The sequence below is a fragment of the Opisthorchis viverrini genome (genome assembly GCF_000715545.1).
Source record: "Opisthorchis viverrini unplaced genomic scaffold opera_v5_158, whole genome shotgun sequence".
In the NCBI taxonomy this organism is placed as follows: domain Eukaryota; kingdom Metazoa; phylum Platyhelminthes; class Trematoda; order Opisthorchiida; family Opisthorchiidae; genus Opisthorchis; species Opisthorchis viverrini.
Window position 1 is genome coordinate 987531 of NW_008751812.1, and position 18833 is coordinate 1006363.

At 45.0% G+C, this 18833-nt stretch overlaps 2 protein-coding genes across 2 annotated transcripts in view; one reads left to right on the top strand and one right to left on the bottom strand.

Moving 5' to 3' along the window:
- T265_07045 (hypothetical protein) overlaps positions 1-11270 on the bottom strand; it is a gene marked incomplete at both ends in the record, with an annotated part of 26265 nt that extends 14995 nt beyond the window's left edge. Inside the window, 7 exons of the mRNA XM_009172469.1 lie at positions 3625-3747; positions 3783-3836; positions 6071-6193; positions 6229-6345; positions 6378-6446; positions 8962-10351; positions 11227-11270. Of these exons, the coding sequence (XP_009170733.1) occupies positions 3625-3747; positions 3783-3836; positions 6071-6193; positions 6229-6345; positions 6378-6446; positions 8962-10351; positions 11227-11270 (1920 nt within the window). The remainder of the gene's footprint in view (positions 1-3624; positions 3748-3782; positions 3837-6070; positions 6194-6228; positions 6346-6377; positions 6447-8961; positions 10352-11226) is intronic.
- T265_07044 (hypothetical protein) lies at positions 848-15890 on the top strand (the record flags this gene model as incomplete). The annotated part of the gene is made up of 12 exons (XM_009172468.1): positions 848-994; positions 1064-1226; positions 1969-2151; positions 4415-4597; positions 6454-6614; positions 7846-8063; positions 9093-9168; positions 11651-11762; positions 14272-14369; positions 14715-14807; positions 15581-15688; positions 15822-15890. The coding sequence occupies 12 exons, from the start codon at positions 848-850 to the stop codon at positions 15888-15890; spliced, it is 1611 nt and encodes a 536-aa protein (XP_009170732.1).
- Positions 15891-18833: the final 2943 nt, after the last annotated feature.

The window sequence follows — 18833 nt, forward strand, 5'->3', positions numbered from 1 at the left end:
GTGTAGGCACCTCGGAATGATTGTGTTAAGCTAGCACTAAGTCCCTCCCCCATCCACCTTTATTCTTTTCTTTACAATAAGGCTTTCAAATAAGTCATGTCTGTACGGCAGTGAAGCATCGATGTTGAACACTGATGTCATGCTGTCGTTGATGATGATGATGTCTAGGCTTGGGCAACCTGGCAGTACCTCAGCCCTCGTGCTTCGTTCGAGTGGCATGGCAGTTAGGCATCGAAAGGGTGTTACAGCTGAGCGATTATCTTTTTTATTTATCTAGCGTTGTTGGATAGAATGATCACCGTCATACAATCATGCATGCGCCTAGCACCTCAGAAGTGCAGAGCTATGCTGCAGAACGTACGGTCTCTGAACATACCCTTTACAACTTAAGGAGAATTACTGGAGGTTGTGGAGAATTTTACATGCCCCAGTGATCGTATGAGCTCTGACGGAAAGGTGGCTGGTGAAATCAGTGCAAGAATCTCAGAGGACCGAATTAAGTTTGCCAAGTTGCGTCACGTTTGGCGTCAAAAAGGCATACCACTGGGTGTTGAGGGGAGCGTGTGCCAGGCTACAGTATGGGTTGTGTTGCTGTGTATTTGTGAAACATGTGAAACATTCCACCAGAAGTAAACACGAGGGCTGGGCTACTGCCAGGTTGCCCAAGCCTAGACAAGGGAAGTCGAGAACCAGAGGTCGGGTTCGAACCACGAACCTTCCGGTCAGTAAATTTACGCTCACCACTGAAACATCTCACTCCGCGTACTTGAACTCCGATGCCTCAGAAGCATTGTTTGTATCGGATGGCGTCAACGCATTCGTAAAGGGGTAAGTGGAAGACGGGTATATGGCTGTAACGCAGGTACTTCATTTGCGGAAGATACGCGGCACCATTCACTACGGTAGGTCGAGAGTGTGCTACAGATACCAAAACAACGTCTACCGAGACAAGTGTTGTTCTCCGTGCCTATTTCACGATGGTGCACACGACAAGGTGGGCAACTTATTACTTCGCAGAAGAGTGTGAAGAGTTTGGATGTTGTTCTTGTAGTACGCTATCCAGGATAGGGTTCCCGTGACTCCACCTGCGCTTGGCTGGAGACATTGTAAGAAGGGGTGGCTGGTCGATGTCAGTGGCGTTCGTGCTGTTATTTTTTTAACAGATTCCTTGACTGAACGATTGAAGGTGAAGGTAATTCAGAATGCTTGCGAGAAGCCAGCACCAGGTCCCCTCCTTCATCATCATCATCACTGAAGACAGCAACATCAGTGTTGACACTGATGCTTCACTGCCCACTCTTTTATCTTCTTTCCGCTCTAAGGCTTTAAATATATTTAGATAAACTGTGGTTGTACGGAGGTGAAGTATCAGTATCAACACTGTGCTTTCCTAGATGCTGATTATGCAAGGGCATGTTCAGACACTGAAGTCACCACCAAGAGATGGAGCGGTGTTTAGTCCAAAAAGTGTATTATCAAAAGGCCTGAATGGTTTGGATAGCTGAGGAAGAAACAGGAATGTGCGAAAAATATTCCGACTAATATGTGCACAAGTCCTAGCGGCATGTGAGCGAAAAGGTCAGCTACTAAAATGGCCCGCTGGTCTGTAAAACAGAACGCTTCAACCTACGGAGCGCTTTCATCAATTCAACCGGCCACCGGCAATATCTCAACCGAACTCCTGACCCGTAACGGAGCCCTGGATAGAGTTGACAATGCCGACAGCTGCGGAAGCACGCTAATGTTCTTTATTCTATATGAGCCACCTAGCTGCTAGTCCAGACGATCTTCTGTCCGTTGCTTGATGAAGATGAGATTCTAAGACAGTGCTTGTCCAACGTATTTGACCACCACAGTCAATCGAGTAAGTTGATAGTAGTGCAATCTCAGAAAGTATGCACACAAAGGAATCAACCTAGCCCCTGTCGTAACTGGACTCTTCGAACTGCCCACCTTAAATCACCTTAGGAGGGCACTTGAAGGCATTACCTAGGTACAGTAAGCGGGATTCCGGGAAGGAGTTTGTGTGGACCACATTTTCACAGCTCATCAAGTGTTGGGGCGACGCCATACACACCCTGTCGGCTTGGAATATGCAGAAGATATTGCTCCCACCTTTGAAAGGGAGGATTGAAGCACAATATATGCCCAGTGCTTTTCGCTCCTTCAGCATGTGACTCGCAGCACCAAGAACCGAAGTGGTACCGCAGGACTTATACCCTACCGGATCGCCTGAGTGGAGCGCTGCGTATCTCGGAAGTTGAATTAGTTTCGGAAGTAGTGTACAAAACGAGATCAACGCGCGGTACTGGAAACTAACTTATGCCGCCTATGGCATCAATGGATCCCAAGGATAACGTGTTAGATTACTGTCTGAGATGCATTGCTGTACGGATTCGAGACCTGACCACTTTGTGTGGAGAATCTGAGGAATCTTGATTCCATTGACCACTGATAAACTACATTTGGGACTGACTGGAATCAACAAATCGCTACTTGGTGATCAGTGACAGTGTTTGTTGAGGCAGAAAGTGCGTTTGGGATGCTTTGTGGGTCAAAAAATGAGCGGTCCACAAGCCCTGTCCCATAAGGCAATCGACTGTTGTTCTCTTTCACCATTGTCGGCAGAGGCGATACACCAAACTTGTCGAGCCTCTCCGAATTGAGTCGGCATTTTGGCACCACAAAATGTCACTGGCCCCATGAACGCAGAACTGGGTAGATTCCGGTTTCGCTAGTTCTGGTCGGGCATTGGGACAGAGCGATCTCCTTCACCTAAGCTGTCACTGGCCAATATCGCTTTGCTATTTTTTAAAATTATTTTTCCATGCTGTGGCGACTCGTCGGTTCCAGTCAACAAGACTGTGGATTACCACTATAAGTGAACTCTGTAGCAATCGAATCTCGAGACCCTTATACAGAAGTCTGAACATGTGCTGTCAGATTTAGTGGATTCACCGTGATTTTGCTGTAAGCGAACGGCAACTTGTAGCGGTCGGCTGATAATATGGTGGCAATCAGTGTTCACGTCGCACGTTCCTCCTTCATCCTGGTATTTATTCAGACGTGGCACCATTTCTTCATGTTGTGTTTCAGGATACGACATAGTGTGTGCTTCTTCATCACTCATCTTTTTGGTATTGGTTTCCCTATACACAATCGACGCCCAGGGCTATTTGCTTCCCTAAGGTGAGCACAGAGAGCCAAACCCTCCTTATGGAAGCGTTTTGAAAGGGACACGTACTGTTTAAGCAGGCTCCCTTCTAGAGACTCATACGCATGTTGGGGCGGTACGGTGCATTCAAACCACTCACAATGACGCAAAATGAAAATTAACGGCATGAACGTGACTCCTGACAACCACCAACTGAGGACTCTGTTAACCTCGGAGCTGATCGATATGAAAAAAAATCGTTCAGCCGTAGCCTAGCTGCCATGCCACTAGAAAGAAGCATGAGAGCTTGGAAACAGCCAAGGTGCTCAAGCCTACACAGTGATCAATATGAATATGCAGGAGTTACAAGGTGGATGTTTGGAACAAACACTCAAGCTATCCTGACTCCAACTCTATGCGTCAAAATCTGAGTGATTGTATGAACCATATTTCAATAACCGCTGACATACCATCACGATCATGGCCGCTTGAGGTTGCTTTTCCCTCGCCTTCTCAACGACAGCAAGAATACCCCGTACGACCTCTTCCGGAGTGTGAGAAACATTGTGCGTACCTACCATGATAACGATAACCTTTGAGGTTATATATATACAACAAAGGGACTTACTTTAGGAGAAGTGGTTGTACGGAGGTGAAGTATCAGTATCAACACTGTGCTTTCCTAGATGCTGATTATGCAAGGGCATGTTCAGACACTGAAGTCACCACCAAGAGATGGAGCGGTGTTTAGTCCAAAAAGTGTATTATCAAAAGGCCTGAATGGTTTGGATAGCTGAGGAAGAAACAGGAATGTGCGAAAAATATTCCGACTAATATGTGCACAAGTCCTAGCGGCATGTGAGCGAAAAGGTCAGCTACTAAAATGGCCCGCTGGTCTGTAAAACAGAACGCTTCAACCTACGGAGCGCTTTCATCAATTCAACCGGCCACCGGCAATATCTCAACCGAACTCCTGACCCGTAACGGAGCCCTGGATAGAGTTGACAATGCCGACAGCTGCGGAAGCACGCTAATGTTCTTTATTCTATATGAGCCACCTAGCTGCTAGTCCAGACGATCTTCTGTCCGTTGCTTGATGAAGATGAGATTCTAAGACAGTGCTTGTCCAACGTATTTGACCACCACAGTCAATCGAGTAAGTTGATAGTAGTGCAATCTCAGAAAGTATGCACACAAAGGAATCAACCTAGCCCCTGTCGTAACTGGACTCTTCGAACTGCCCACCTTAAATCACCTTAGGAGGGCACTTGAAGGCATTACCTAGGTACAGTAAGCGGGATTCCGGGAAGGAGTTTGTGTGGACCACATTTTCACAGCTCATCAAGTGTTGGGGCGACGCCATACACACCCTGTCGGCTTGGAATATGCAGAAGATATTGCTCCCACCTTTGAAAGGGAGGATTGAAGCACAATATATGCCCAGTGCTTTTCGCTCCTTCAGCATGTGACTCGCAGCACCAAGAACCGAAGTGGTACCGCAGGACTTATACCCTACCGGATCGCCTGAGTGGAGCGCTGCGTATCTCGGAAGTTGAATTAGTTTCGGAAGTAGTGTACAAAACGAGATCAACGCGCGGTACTGGAAACTAACTTATGCCGCCTATGGCATCAATGGATCCCAAGGATAACGTGTTAGATTACTGTCTGAGATGCATTGCTGTACGGATTCGAGACCTGACCACTTTGTGTGGAGAATCTGAGGAATCTTGATTCCATTGACCACTGATAAACTACATTTGGGACTGACTGGAATCAACAAATCGCTACTTGGTGATCAGTGACAGTGTTTGTTGAGGCAGAAAGTGCGTTTGGGATGCTTTGTGGGTCAAAAAATGAGCGGTCCACAAGCCCTGTCCCATAAGGCAATCGACTGTTGTTCTCTTTCACCATTGTCGGCAGAGGCGATACACCAAACTTGTCGAGCCTCTCCGAATTGAGTCGGCATTTTGGCACCACAAAATGTCACTGGCCCCATGAACGCAGAACTGGGTAGATTCCGGTTTCGCTAGTTCTGGTCGGGCATTGGGACAGAGCGATCTCCTTCACCTAAGCTGTCACTGGCCAATATCGCTTTGCTATTTTTTAAAATTATTTTTCCATGCTGTGGCGACTCGTCGGTTCCAGTCAACAAGACTGTGGATTACCACTATAAGTGAACTCTGTAGCAATCGAATCTCGAGACCCTTATACAGAAGTCTGAACATGTGCTGTCAGATTTAGTGGATTCACCGTGATTTTGCTGTAAGCGAACGGCAACTTGTAGCGGTCGGCTGATAATATGGTGGCAATCAGTGTTCACGTCGCACGTTCCTCCTTCATCCTGGTATTTATTCAGACGTGGCACCATTTCTTCATGTTGTGTTTCAGGATACGACATAGTGTGTGCTTCTTCATCACTCATCTTTTTGGTATTGGTTTCCCTATACACAATCGACGCCCAGGGCTATTTGCTTCCCTAAGGTGAGCACAGAGAGCCAAACCCTCCTTATGGAAGCGTTTTGAAAGGGACACGTACTGTTTAAGCAGGCTCCCTTCTAGAGACTCATACGCATGTTGGGGCGGTACGGTGCATTCAAACCACTCACAATGACGCAAAATGAAAATTAACGGCATGAACGTGACTCCTGACAACCACCAACTGAGGACTCTGTTAACCTCGGAGCTGATCGATATGAAAAAAAATCGTTCAGCCGTAGCCTAGCTGCCATGCCACTAGAAAGAAGCATGAGAGCTTGGAAACAGCCAAGGTGCTCAAGCCTACACAGTGATCAATATGAATATGCAGGAGTTACAAGGTGGATGTTTGGAACAAACACTCAAGCTATCCTGACTCCAACTCTATGCGTCAAAATCTGAGTGATTGTATGAACCATATTTCAATAACCGCTGACATACCATCACGATCATGGCCGCTTGAGGTTGCTTTTCCCTCGCCTTCTCAACGACAGCAAGAATACCCCGTACGACCTCTTCCGGAGTGTGAGAAACATTGTGCGTACCTACCATGATAACGATAACCTTTGAGGTTATATATATACAACAAAGGGACTTACTTTAGGAGAAAACCCATCCAATTCGCCGTTCTCTATCCGCCAAAGTACATGTTGTGTTTCATCATGGTAGACGCTGAAGTTGACGCAGTGTAATGGTACGATGTAGGTTTTATAGACCTGTACGTTGTGAATTATGCGACCTCACTTACCTGGGAGAATTGCATATGAAGTAATATCGAGTCGCCCAAGAACACGACATCAGGTTCATTTTCTGTGGTCTGGCAGCGAAATCTAATGTGCTAGTGAAGAAATATTTTCTACGTTGTGAGGGCGCATACTTGACTCATCCAACAGTTATCTCCACAAGTGTCCGAAGGACTAACTGGACATGTGGACGACATTTCCGAAGGTCGGCGTCCCAGGAATGGAATCTATTGTTGTGGAAGGTTAACCGCAGAAAACTCAAAGCTCTAATTGGATTTTGGCTTTCATTGGTGACCTTGAGGGCGGAAGCAGGGTCAGGCAGACGGTTGAGGGTTTTATGACCTTCCAACTCAACCACCAAAGCAGTAAACCCCTGACCATTCACCTTGGGTTGTGGTAAACGGGGCCCACTAGTAATGTGGAATCGTTGGTACTGGTGCGGATTTCGCTGGCTAATACACAGGATCGCGATATTTGATCGCTTCCATTCAAATGAAAAGCACTAGCGCAAAGGTGCTGTGACACAGCCTATTAAGGCGTTAGCGCTGACAAGTACGCTTGTCGGCGCAGGGGATAATAAAAATCACTCACATATGACTTCCATTGTGACTTTGGGCAGCGTTAACAACTACCGGAAGATGTTTATTCCGCCCAAATCAGGGGTGCCACCTGGTGTGACAACAGACACACACAGAGAGAGAGAGAGAGACAAGGGAACTTAGAGGCTTTTCGCAGTTCATGGGTGTTAGGGCCAACCGACGTTGTGGCAGCCCATTTGACGCGTCCAATGAAGCCTACGTCCTTGCGTCCTGAGTAGAAATCTTGGTTGGCGTAATAAAGTGTGGCCTACGAAGTTTCCATATTGTTTCTGAAAGTCCTTGCCCATAATGCGAAGTAGGGTTCATCAGATCATTCGAGTGGTGACGAATGCATTTTTGCCGATGTTTCGTGATGACTGGAGAAAAATATACTTGAAGAGACGCAGATGACCAGATTCTTTTTCGCTTCTGGTTTTGTAAGACCAGCTGGGTTCTCAACATGCTGAGTCTCCCCAGGAGGCAATGGGCCACTAATTTCACAATCCAGAGGGAATGCCTATCCAGTATTCATAGCGTCATGGCGAACAGGGCTGGTGTTCGAAACCAAAGCTGCTCAAACGATAAACGGGACTTGGAAACGCGCCTGGGAAGTTATTAGCGTGGGTCGGAAAGAGCGGTGTGCCTCACTCAGCCCCAACGGGCCGAAGGAACCTGTCTTATGCAGAATTTCGTGAACATCCTCTAACTTACCGGTCAAGTTGGTCAAACGCTGTTATTTCTTCTGTCACAACAGGTCATCTTCTGAATCTCCCGTAGTTAAATAAATATAGTTGAAACTTCACTCTGAGACGATGCAAACTCATTCTAGGCAGTTCCTGTTTGATTCATCTGTTTTCTTTAGAGCAAACACTGCACTGGATTGTTGAATTTTTAGACAATATCTTTGTGCGCATCATTTACGAAAGTTGGTATCAGATTAAACTCATGGGAAGACTGCGGGATAGAAGTAGTAAATCTATGCTTAAGTTTCGTTGTTGCTGACCCAGTCACATTGGCAGTCAAGTGTCACCATATGGTGATCACTGTGTCTAATGGGAACCTTAGTTTTCACATTTTCAGCAAAATTTCTTTCATTGGTGACAACCGGTCTCAGTAAGGTTTGTGGTCCACCGACTAAGCAGCTAGTGGATTCTTCGATCCGTGCCTAAGTGGTTAGCTTCACGAAATTAGTCCGCTTCCACGAAGGACATCTTTCGGTCTGAGGTAAGGGAGTCCAAACATGAGCAATAAAATCATCTATGAGCGCTTGACACGTGACTGGAAAAGTAGGGTTGTTGAAGTGTCTGTATGAGGAGCATTTCGCTCTCTAGTGGACGAGAAACGCAACTTTAGATGACGCTGCAAAGAAGATTGCAAGTCCTACGCAGTAGAATGTGAATCGTTGGTTCGTCTGTAAGTGGTACACGTGTGAAGGTTATTCAAGGATAAGTCACGCAACTCTGGTGGTCGTTGGCTTGTTCGCTGACTGAGCTAATTTGATTGCAAACGTTTCATCACCAATCGAGGTGACATCATCAGTGCGTTATTGTGGAGCGTAGTAGCGCGTAGCGGTGGGTTGGTGGTTGTGCGTTGGGTAGTGTTGTGCGTGTGTTAATATACGTGCTGCTAGCAGGGGATGACCTTTGGTCGCGATTAGTTGTTCGGTCGGGTGATTCCATTGGTTGCTCCGTTGTCCTGTATCCCCATTCGCCGATGCCCACGTGACCTTTGAGCTTGGCATCCCCTCCGTCGTAATCTGGTCGAAGCTAGATTGACCTTTGTCCCTTCCAGTCCTGGGTTGTGACCATTATTGATTTGCCTCCAAGGAGTTCCTTGTTTCGTTGTTTGTGAATCCAATATTCGGTCTTCCTTGAGTTTTCCGGTTGAGTTGTTGGTCTTTTGCACGTAGGGGTGCGTAAATTGGGTCCAGTTCGATGCACCGGTTGATCGAATTTGCCGTCGAGTACCATGCTTCCAGAAATTCTCTTCCGTGCCTCGTGCGTCCGTATACCAAAATTTCTGCGTTTTCCAAGTTGAATTTGTGGCCTTCTTGGTCCTCGTGTATGGATATCAAGGACAGGGGGTCATGCCTCCTGACGGCCGCGTTGTGTTCCTTTATTCGCGTGCATAGTCTCCTCCCAGTTTGTCCGACGTAGAATTTGATGCAGTTGTCGCAGTTGAGTTGGTATATCACACTGTTCTTCTTGGTTTTGTCCGGGTTGTCCTTCGGTCTAGAGATTAATTTCCTCAGGGTGGCATTCGGTTTGTGGGCCACAAATATTCCTTTTTGAGCCAATAATCTGGTCGCGAGTTCTGATATATTCCTGATGTAAGGCAGGACTACCCGTCTGGTGGCTTGTTCTTGCTGTTGCCGTGGTTGGGGTGTTTTCTTCTTCAAGCTTCTCTTGATAAAATTCCTTGGATATCCATTGTTCTGGAATACCCTGAGTAGATGGTTTTCTTCCTTCTTCCGCAGTTCTGTGGTGCTGCAGTGTGTCTCCGCCCTCTTGAACAAGGTTTGGACGCAGCTCTTCTTGTGGTTTACTGGGTGATTGCTGTTGTAGTTCAGGATTTGATCTGTATGAGTCTCCTTCCGGTATACACAGGTTTCCAGAGTCCCATCCATCTTTCTGTTCACTAGAACGTCTAAGAATGGTAGTCGATTGTTTCTTTCCAGTTCGATTGTAAACTTGATATCTTCAAAAGTGGTGTTGAGCAGTTCATGTGCCTCGTGCACTGAATCCCGTTTCACGATGACAAAGGTGTCGTCCACGTAGCGGATCCAAAGTTTTGGATTGATGATCGGCAGTACCGCATGCTCTAACCTTTGCATTACCGCCTCAGCAATAAATCCTGATATTGGAGATCCCATTGGAGTTCCTTTCAGCTGTTGATATATTTGTCCATCGAAGGTAAAGTATGTATCCATGCAAAAGTCCAGCAGTTTGCCTATACTTTCAGGTTTCATGGTTCCTGTCGTGTTGGGCTTAGTCTGAAGCAGTTCTGCTATGGTTGTCCTGGCGAGGTTGTGGTTGATTGAAGTGAACAGCGATGTGACATCAAATGAAAGCATGACTTCATCGTCTTCTATACTGACGTTCCGTAGTTTGTGTAGGAACTGACCTGCATTATTGACTGTGTGTTCCGATCCGGAGATTAAGTGTTTTAATCTTCTCCATAAGTCTTTTGCTAATTTGTAAGTCGGGGTTCCCGGAAGTGAAACGATTGGTCTAAGCGGAGTTCCTTCTTTGTGCACCTTTGGTAGTCCGTAGAATTGTGCAATGTTGGTATCATCAGCTTTCATTTTCCATCGTTCCTGTCTGGTTATCTCGTGTGTTTCTTGCAGTTTCTTGAGCGTCGTGTTGACAACAAGCCAACGACCACCATCTACGATACCTGAGCTACCAACATTTTCCTCTATAGATCACGCAACTCTCTTATGAGACTAATGTTCGTCAGACTGAAGGCCTAAAAGTTCATGAACGGAATGGCAGTGTATATACTCGAGCGGAAAAAACACCAAAGATATTGTGATCCTTTCCTTTTATTTAGTTTTCGAATTGTTATGAAACTTACTCTCCATTTTTACTTCTATACGCTTGTTGTCTCGACATATGGGTGCGGCACTGAGCATAAAGAAGCTAATGAAAGGTAGTTAAATTGATCACCGTGCGGTTTTTTCTACTGAAAGAGGCCAAGGAAATTATTTTTTCATTCCTCACTGATCAGTGGCTGACGACTAAAAAGTTTTTAAGAAACATCGCTTCAGCGAGAAGCACGCAAGCCAAAGGTCCGTCCTATTTATGACCTTTTGGGTGTTCGGCAGTTATCGGCATTGATACCGAGTCACAGATACAAGTTGCGTGAGCGTGGAGTCCATAAACAGTAGTAAACCCGCAGTACTGTAAAGGTGAAACGTTAAAACCACGTCCTGTAAAATGCTAGCAAAGAGACAAAAATGAGTTCATGGACCATGCGCAAGAATAAATGTTTCCCCCGTAATGAAATTCAAACATGGAAACTCTTTCATGACATTCTTCACATGAATCTGCTTCACAAGAGCCTTTTCATGCACTATTCAGCAAAACAAGGTATCGCAGCGTATTTTCTTGACCTATTTTCTCTCACTTGCATCGGGGTCGTATGTTTGAAACAAAAGGCGCCTTTCATTTCCTCCAAATAGCTAAACTTCATAGGTCTAAAAGAAACTGGCAATCAAGATATTCACTTGTTTGTGGTAGTAGTATTTGCAGGACTTTGCAGAATACATACTCACATAGCTCTTGTTTCACGATCGTCAATGTTCTCCGGTGCGATCATTCTGGTGAGTCCATACAAGAGAAGAAAAGCACTGGACTTTGGCCTTGCTCTCTTTAGAACTCGTCAACAGTGCACGCACCGGGATATACACTGCTTATGTGCCATAAGAAGGGCGTAACTTGGCACCATTACATTCTTCTTGTATGAACTCACCCGAATGATTGTAACAGGAGAGATGGAAGTTTTTCAAACGAAAGTGTGTATTCTGCAAACTCACGCAACCTCCGACACATGAAACCAAATGTGTCAAGCACGTTTTAGGCGTCTGCGATCTTCCCTGACTAGGAATTCCTCACTAGCGCGCCAGTGGATAGACTAAAGAAAGTTATGTTATTTGTTCGTCGTTCGAAGCCTCTGGTGTTTTTCTCACATCACTCAAGTGCGAACATGTCCACCATTTCAGGCGCAAAACTCGGATTTGTTCAGGGAGCGCTCCTCGAGTTTTGGTAACACGCTCGCCTGATACGTCAGATGCGCGGGGTTCAAACTTAGGTACGGCCACTAGACACTCACTGCTGATGGGTTCTAATAAAGACGAAATTTAAGTCCAATGTTCTCCCTTCTTTTGAATGAACTTAACAGAATTGCTGTGTTGGATGGCGGCTGTTCAAATAAGCGCCATTATATATTCTGCAAAATCTTGCAACCAACAGTGCCTTAAAGAAGTTAATTTCTGGATTGGTTTAAATGATTCTAAGAATATATTCCAAATTAACTTATGTTATTACGGTAGGTATCGGAGAGATAAACATCTAGCTTCATTGGTTGTTACGAAAAAGATGGCAAATGCGCATGCATTTGAATGCATTTGAAAACAATCAAATAGACAAACATTGTCATTTTAATTGATTTTGACGATTTGTACGTCATTTCGCAATTTCTTCACATTAGAATCTTTACTATATATTCAGCATAACCTTCCAGTGAATGATGAGAAAATTTTTGGATAGCTTAATTTTCCTACAATTTTCGCTCTCACCCGAGTCCGAACAAAATATCGGGCCTCTGTGATTAGGTATTCCGACAAGGCTGATCGGCGCGTAAGGGTAACATATACTGCCTCAAGCATCATAGTTTTAAAAGGGTATTGCATTGATCAGTGCCCTGGTTGCAATGGAAACCGCAGGATTTCCGATTTTCATTACTCAAGCAATAAAAATGTAGTTAATGGAGCCAGTGCCCGCGCCCTGGCAGACAGAACAAACTGAAAACGCGGAAGTTGTACCACGCACCCCAAACTGGAACTATGTACCATGCACGTTAAAGAATAGATTTCGGAAACCGTATAGACCTTGCCGAACGGACCCACACGAGTAATAATAATTAGTTACATCCTTTCAGGACACCTCTGCATCTACCAATGGCGGGCGTCGCAACATCTCGTCTACACAGGCACTTATCACTCTTAATGTGGCGGGCGTGCCCAACTTCCCGAAGGTATCCGATTCCCCACGCTGCTCTCCTAATTGCCCTATTCAACCCGGAATATTATCAGGTTTTGCGTTCATTCAACCCAACATGCTCCAACAAGGTCTCCTGATTATGTGTGAGGTTGGTCCATAATTTTCAGGAAGAGGTTGTTTTAATGCAGTCAGCTCTGGCCCAACCATTGCACTGATCCCCCCCTCCTCACTTTCTTCAATATTTGACGCTCGCATTCCTGCACTGCTTAGGCTTTGTGGGAATAATTCGAACAAACAGGGCCTTTGTTGATTGTTTGCAGAACTCATTTGGGCCCCCTTGAGTCATGCACCCAACTCCAAAAGTCGAATCGTTGAGATGGAGATTTATCAAAGGATTAGGTATTATGAGATTGATGATAAAAAAAGTGGTTTATATGAGCCTAAAATCGAGAGGATACACCATCAACAGAGATAGGTTGAGGAATGAATTTTCACATCAACTGAGCGCAATGTGGCCGCAACAGTGCAAAACCCACCCACCGGTACGGTTTTATAGCCACCAACATATTTTCTTCCTTACTCCAAGCTCATAATAGCTCTATCATTCCATATTGTAGCCAACTTTGTGCACTGACTTGGGGAGCGGCGTCAAAATCGTTGCAATTCTCGTCGAAAATCATATTTCTCAGTTCCACTACTCTGGAATTTTCCGCTTTAGTGGAACCGAACTGCATTCGGGATCATATAAATCCCGGTCGTGAGATAAATGCCTAATCGCTTTGCATAATTGGGGGCACTGAAGAATTCCGCAAAAATCTGTAAAAGAAGTTAGCGTGCACGCGAATACCACGAATGCCCAGCGATATGAATCTATTATAAAGCTCAAAAGGCCTTTTTCTTTGTCCCTTGTCTGCGAATTGCTACCTCAGTTGGTGCCAATATATTACTGTCCACTTGAGGCAACTCATACCATCGTTGTATTGAGCTTACAACGTAAACTGGTATGATCCTGTTTTCCGCAAAGATAATCACTGACGGGCTACTTGAATGAAGCTTGTTGTGCCTAATTATGTTCCTGCTATCTGTCTGCTACGCCTTCTGTACCTTGTTCTCGGACGAACTCCCCATTTGTGGCCACATATAGTCGTTTAGAAATTCCCTTTGTCATAAGTCCCTGTCCTTGACCATGTTCAGATTCATCTAGACTGCATGATTACCTACTCACGAGACTCTGGTCTAGAAGCCAGCTGTGATTTCCATCACCATGTTTCTCCAAACTTAAATACACTTTTTAAAAATTCATGTGCCCACTTGTGGGATTTGTCTGGCATTTTCTCTTCCACACTAGAATGTGTAGGCCAGTGCCGGATACATTTAGTGGTTCCTCACTAAAAAGCTTTCGTTGTACTCCAGTATTCTCTCTGGCTGCTTCGGGTGCCCAATCCTAGGCATTGGTCTTTGGTGAGGGGATCTAATACCTGCTCATGCATTCCTCGTTAAGGTTTGACTGACAGAATTTTCAACGTTAACCCAGCGAATATACTGCCAGGACGTGCACAGCACACAACTTTATTTGGGAACTATTCTTCTCTTTTCAGCTCACTGGCACGTGGAACAACCTCCCCCCCCCCCGAACGGTTGTTCACGCACTGTCTGTTACCTTACCCAGAGCAATTTCCGACGCTTTTTGATACAAGTCCTCCCGCTGACAAGCTTATCACTCTGAGAACTTCAAGTGCAGCGCTGCATCGTTTCAGGTGAACGTGAGCCGCTGAACGAAAGAAACAAACCCATACTTGGAGGGCTTTCGCAAAAGCATATCCTGTGTATTACTCAGTGGATCGATGAGTCCGTGACCTTGAAGGTGCTAAATGCGGGAATCCAGTTTCGTGATGCATTTTCGTTATCATTTTCGAAGATTGAGGTTATGAGTTACAGAAGGTGAGGCACCAAAAATAATAAAGAAACATCCAAATGAAGGACTTTCGGTCGAGATCTGTTCGATCTCATTCGTAACCTTGACAATAATGAGCAAATTAAGGTCGTAGACTACGATGGATTGGATATGCAAAAGTTCACGTTGATGATAGCACCTTCTAATGGACTGTATGCCCATGCGGAATTCTTGTTTCGGGTGAGTGGTCCTATGTGTGTGAAATTCTGTAACAATATGGCAAAGTTGAGATTGTGAAAACGACAACTGTTCTCTCAAACTAAATGTCATGTGACATTCAAAATTTTTGCCAGTATTTCTATGGTTAGAATGCATCACCAATTTTATTTTGGTACCAGTGCACAGTGTGAATCAATTGTTTTCATGTAACATCCATATTTAGCACTGTATCGTGCTTTTACTGTTGCTGCAGATAAAAGCCCAAGAAGGTGCGCTAAAAATATTTCGGGTTGCTAACTCTGACCGACCACAACCATCTCTGGAGTGTTTACTGGGCGGGGGAACAGTCTGTACTTAATTCACTTAAGGGCCAAAGGTTGTAACACATGAATCGTTCTTACGAGTGCTTTAAATTTCCACAAATTTACCAATGGAGAATGCACATAATCACTTTAACGGCACCATAGACTCGTGAGCGACGTTGATATATATTTATACATACAGTATTTTCAACAGAAAGTTATACATCCGCGCTAGTATAACCAGGCGGAATTGAACAACTTTTGTTCCGTCATCATTTCACCACTTCCCACACTCCAGGGCTGCTTCAAATCTGCAGCAGGCATAATGATCTGACTTGTTGCCTCATGTTGGTTGCTGGAAATAAAAGGGTCTAGGGAGAGCTCCTTGTGAAACTCCACCTATATATTGCGGCGCTTGCGGAAAGTACCAAAACGTCTTAAATTTTACTTACACGGAAATACTGTTCTCTCAATTTTTCGGGATTCTAATAGTATTATGGCATCGTCGGCCATAAAGAAACACCATGCAAAATTCTAACAATACTGCAATGGTCTCCAGTTTCTACTTCTTGGAACCCTTTTGTGTTTTCAGTGCGATCGGTTAGTATAAGGATGAATGTATAAGCTCCTCAAACCCATTTCCTCGAACGTTCGTGGAATCATCAACGTCATACAGGTAAAGTGGGACGTTCAACAACCCCCAAGCGTTTCTTCCTTGCTCTCTCGTGCTCAGATATTCTACAGATTTTTCAGATGGCAGATACCTGTTGTTGTTGATGATGTTGCAAGCTGTGATGTGTGAATACAAGTGTGCGCCTTAACCATATAAAGGCAATTCAACTGGTCTTAATAACTTGGTGCGTCTAGTCTAGTCAGCAGCGACTTCTATTGTGATATGAAGAGTTATTTTCAGAAACTTCAGCCAACTCCAGTTTTTGCCTTATTGTGTCGCAGTCCACTGGTAGTACCTCGACCTGAAGCTACCACGTTAACGTGGTGGTCGAGCTTGAGTGCTGCAATGATCCCGCGGGCTACACTGGCTGGAACTTCGTTCCACAAGGTACAATCATGCCAGGAAGGCCAAAGGGGAGCAGCCAGACCAAGAAAAGCGAGACCCCGCACTACGAGCAATCGTGGTACCGGGCGGTCTGGGGGTAAAGTCGTACTGTCCTCTGCGACAGGAGTGTGAAGGCGTGAAGGTGTTTCCCCCAGGCGACCAGCATGTCCATATTTATGGAAGCAGCGATGCTGCCTTTCCCCGAGGAAGAACGGGTTAGAAAAAGTCGGCCCCAAAACCCGCACAATCCGATCGCCTAACGGTTGACCGTGACCGCCGGCGCATTATCCAATACGGTCGAAATACTTTTAAAACCAAAGTGCCCGGTGCTGCTCAACAGGCACCTGCTGTGCGCAGCCGCATCAGGAATGAGACAGTAATGCCTTATTCCCTGCGCCCTCGGGTTAGGCCAACCCCCTGCAGCCGAGCAGGTCAGACTATTGAGTGGTCGGCTCCGGACAGGGTCCCCAAAGAAAACTCTACATTTTCCTACTGCCTCGTGGGTCAGACTTTTGAGTCAGAGGCTAGGGTCAGGGTCCCCGAACAAAACCCTACGTCTTCCCACTGCCTTGTGGGTCAGACTTTTGAGTCAAAGGCTCAAGGCGGGGTACATCAACCAAACCTCGTTCCTCGGCCTGGGCAACCGGGAAGTATCATTTGCCCGCGCAGTTCAGCGTCCACCGATGTCCCTCTCCTACCCCTTCCAACTTGTGGTGCTCTGTCGAAGAGGCTCCACGAAGCGTTGCACAAATAAATCAATATTATTTGTATTCTGAGCCATCAGACCTAGCTATTTATGGCATTTCCCCCCTAAATTTCCTATGCGGCTTCATTTGATTGCACGTTTTGTGAGCGCTGCAGTTGAAAACTGTACTAATGTCTCCTTGCGGCACCATCCGGCCATTTTGCTAATCATTTACATCCACTCTGTAGTAGTTAGTTTTGTCGTAGTTAGGTCGTTCTTCGAAGCGTTTGTCTAGTTCATTCCTTAGCTGTTTGTCTTCTATGCATACGAAAGTTTGCTGACATTCTCGTGGGTCTGTATGGTGTTGTCTTTTACTCTTATGTCGGACATACTTTTGATTCGTTGCTGTAAAGCTTGTATCAAACTACGATTTTAGACCTATTTTCGTTATTCTAAGAGCGCAACGCTGTTTCACGTTGCCTGTTAGTTTGTCTTACGGAAAAAAGGATACGTGCAGCTTGAATTGTCATACCATCCACTTGTTAGCCGAATGGTTTATCCATCGTAGCTATTTGGGCCTCGAGGTCTCTCACTGCCAGAACTACCACTGACCGTGAGGGATCTGTAAGAACAAGATTTGGAATGAAGCATCATCGGTAGCTCCATGACATGCAACAATAATCAAGTTTTGCTCACACACTCAGGAGGCAAAGAGCTTTTATTGGGAGTATAAGTATGTGAGAGATTAGAGTTTCCTCTGGTAATACTACATCGGAGAACGCTTTCAGTTTTGATCTTGATTGGCCGCTAATACTGGTCAGGACACGTCACCCGGAATCCTTTTGCAGTGCAGCAATTTGCTCCCTTCCGGTTGTATTTTTTGTGGTGAGAAAACGCAATGTGATGTTAATGTTGACGGTTACTTCCCCGTATCCGGATGCGGTTTAGTCACATTTATGCGTCATGTGCACTTTGGCAGTGACTTCTACGTTTTATAATCTAATATTTGTTTATTTTACTGCTGCAGTATATGGTTGACAATTGCTCCTCTGTGGTCAAAGTCGACCCCATCTTTATTCATGCTTTAGAAGCTGGGTGGAGTGAGCACCAATTCTACCTCTTTGTATGGCTAGACCACTTTCCGTGGTTGGCTGCTTATGGATGCTCAATATTTAATAAAACGTTAGATTACAGTTTAGGCTCATAAACAACACGTTTTAGAGCATAAACAACATTATTTGTGACCTCCGGTCTCTCATATACTCGGTGGGTGTTGCCTTGTAATTTTTCCCAAAATATCTCATCTACTACCCATTGTTTTATCCAGATTAGCACCCATATGGACATTTTTCAGTTATTAGTTACTGAACAATCAACAAATGCGCAAAAATTACTGGTCATTGTTGTTGACCAACCGTAATATTACAGTTGCTGTCCGCAAAACTGAAGCTGTGACATAGTTTAGAGCTTTTCAAGCCTAGAAAGCAGCAGTCTGGAGCCAAAGGCTGTGTTTGAACTATAACATTTTCGGTTATTAATTTTATGCCTTACTGATTAAGCTTTCGTTGCGTTTGTTGTGACAAAAATATCTGTTGTAATTAGATCAAACTGTGCTAGCTAAGTTTCGGCCCGTAAGTTCTTGCCAAACTTAGATGCATCAGCATCTCCATGTTCTTTCTTTATTGCAAGAGTGCGGATATGAGGTACATGTGCATTTCCCTTTGAAGTATGGCAGGTTTTAAAATTTGCGAGGACAGGTTCTTTTGTACCCAACGGAGTAACGGCACTTGTAATCAGCACAAGAAGATGTTGCTTACATAGTGAAAAGTCTTTATCAGGAAATGCAACCAGTAGACAAACGCAGTTACCACAGCTTACAAACTGAGTGGGTAGGACAGTGTCTGTTGATTCTAAACTTGGATTAGCGACAGGATTTACAGGTGACATACGGGACTCCATTTAAGTTTTCAAGACATTTCTGTCTGAATAAACTTTCAAATATG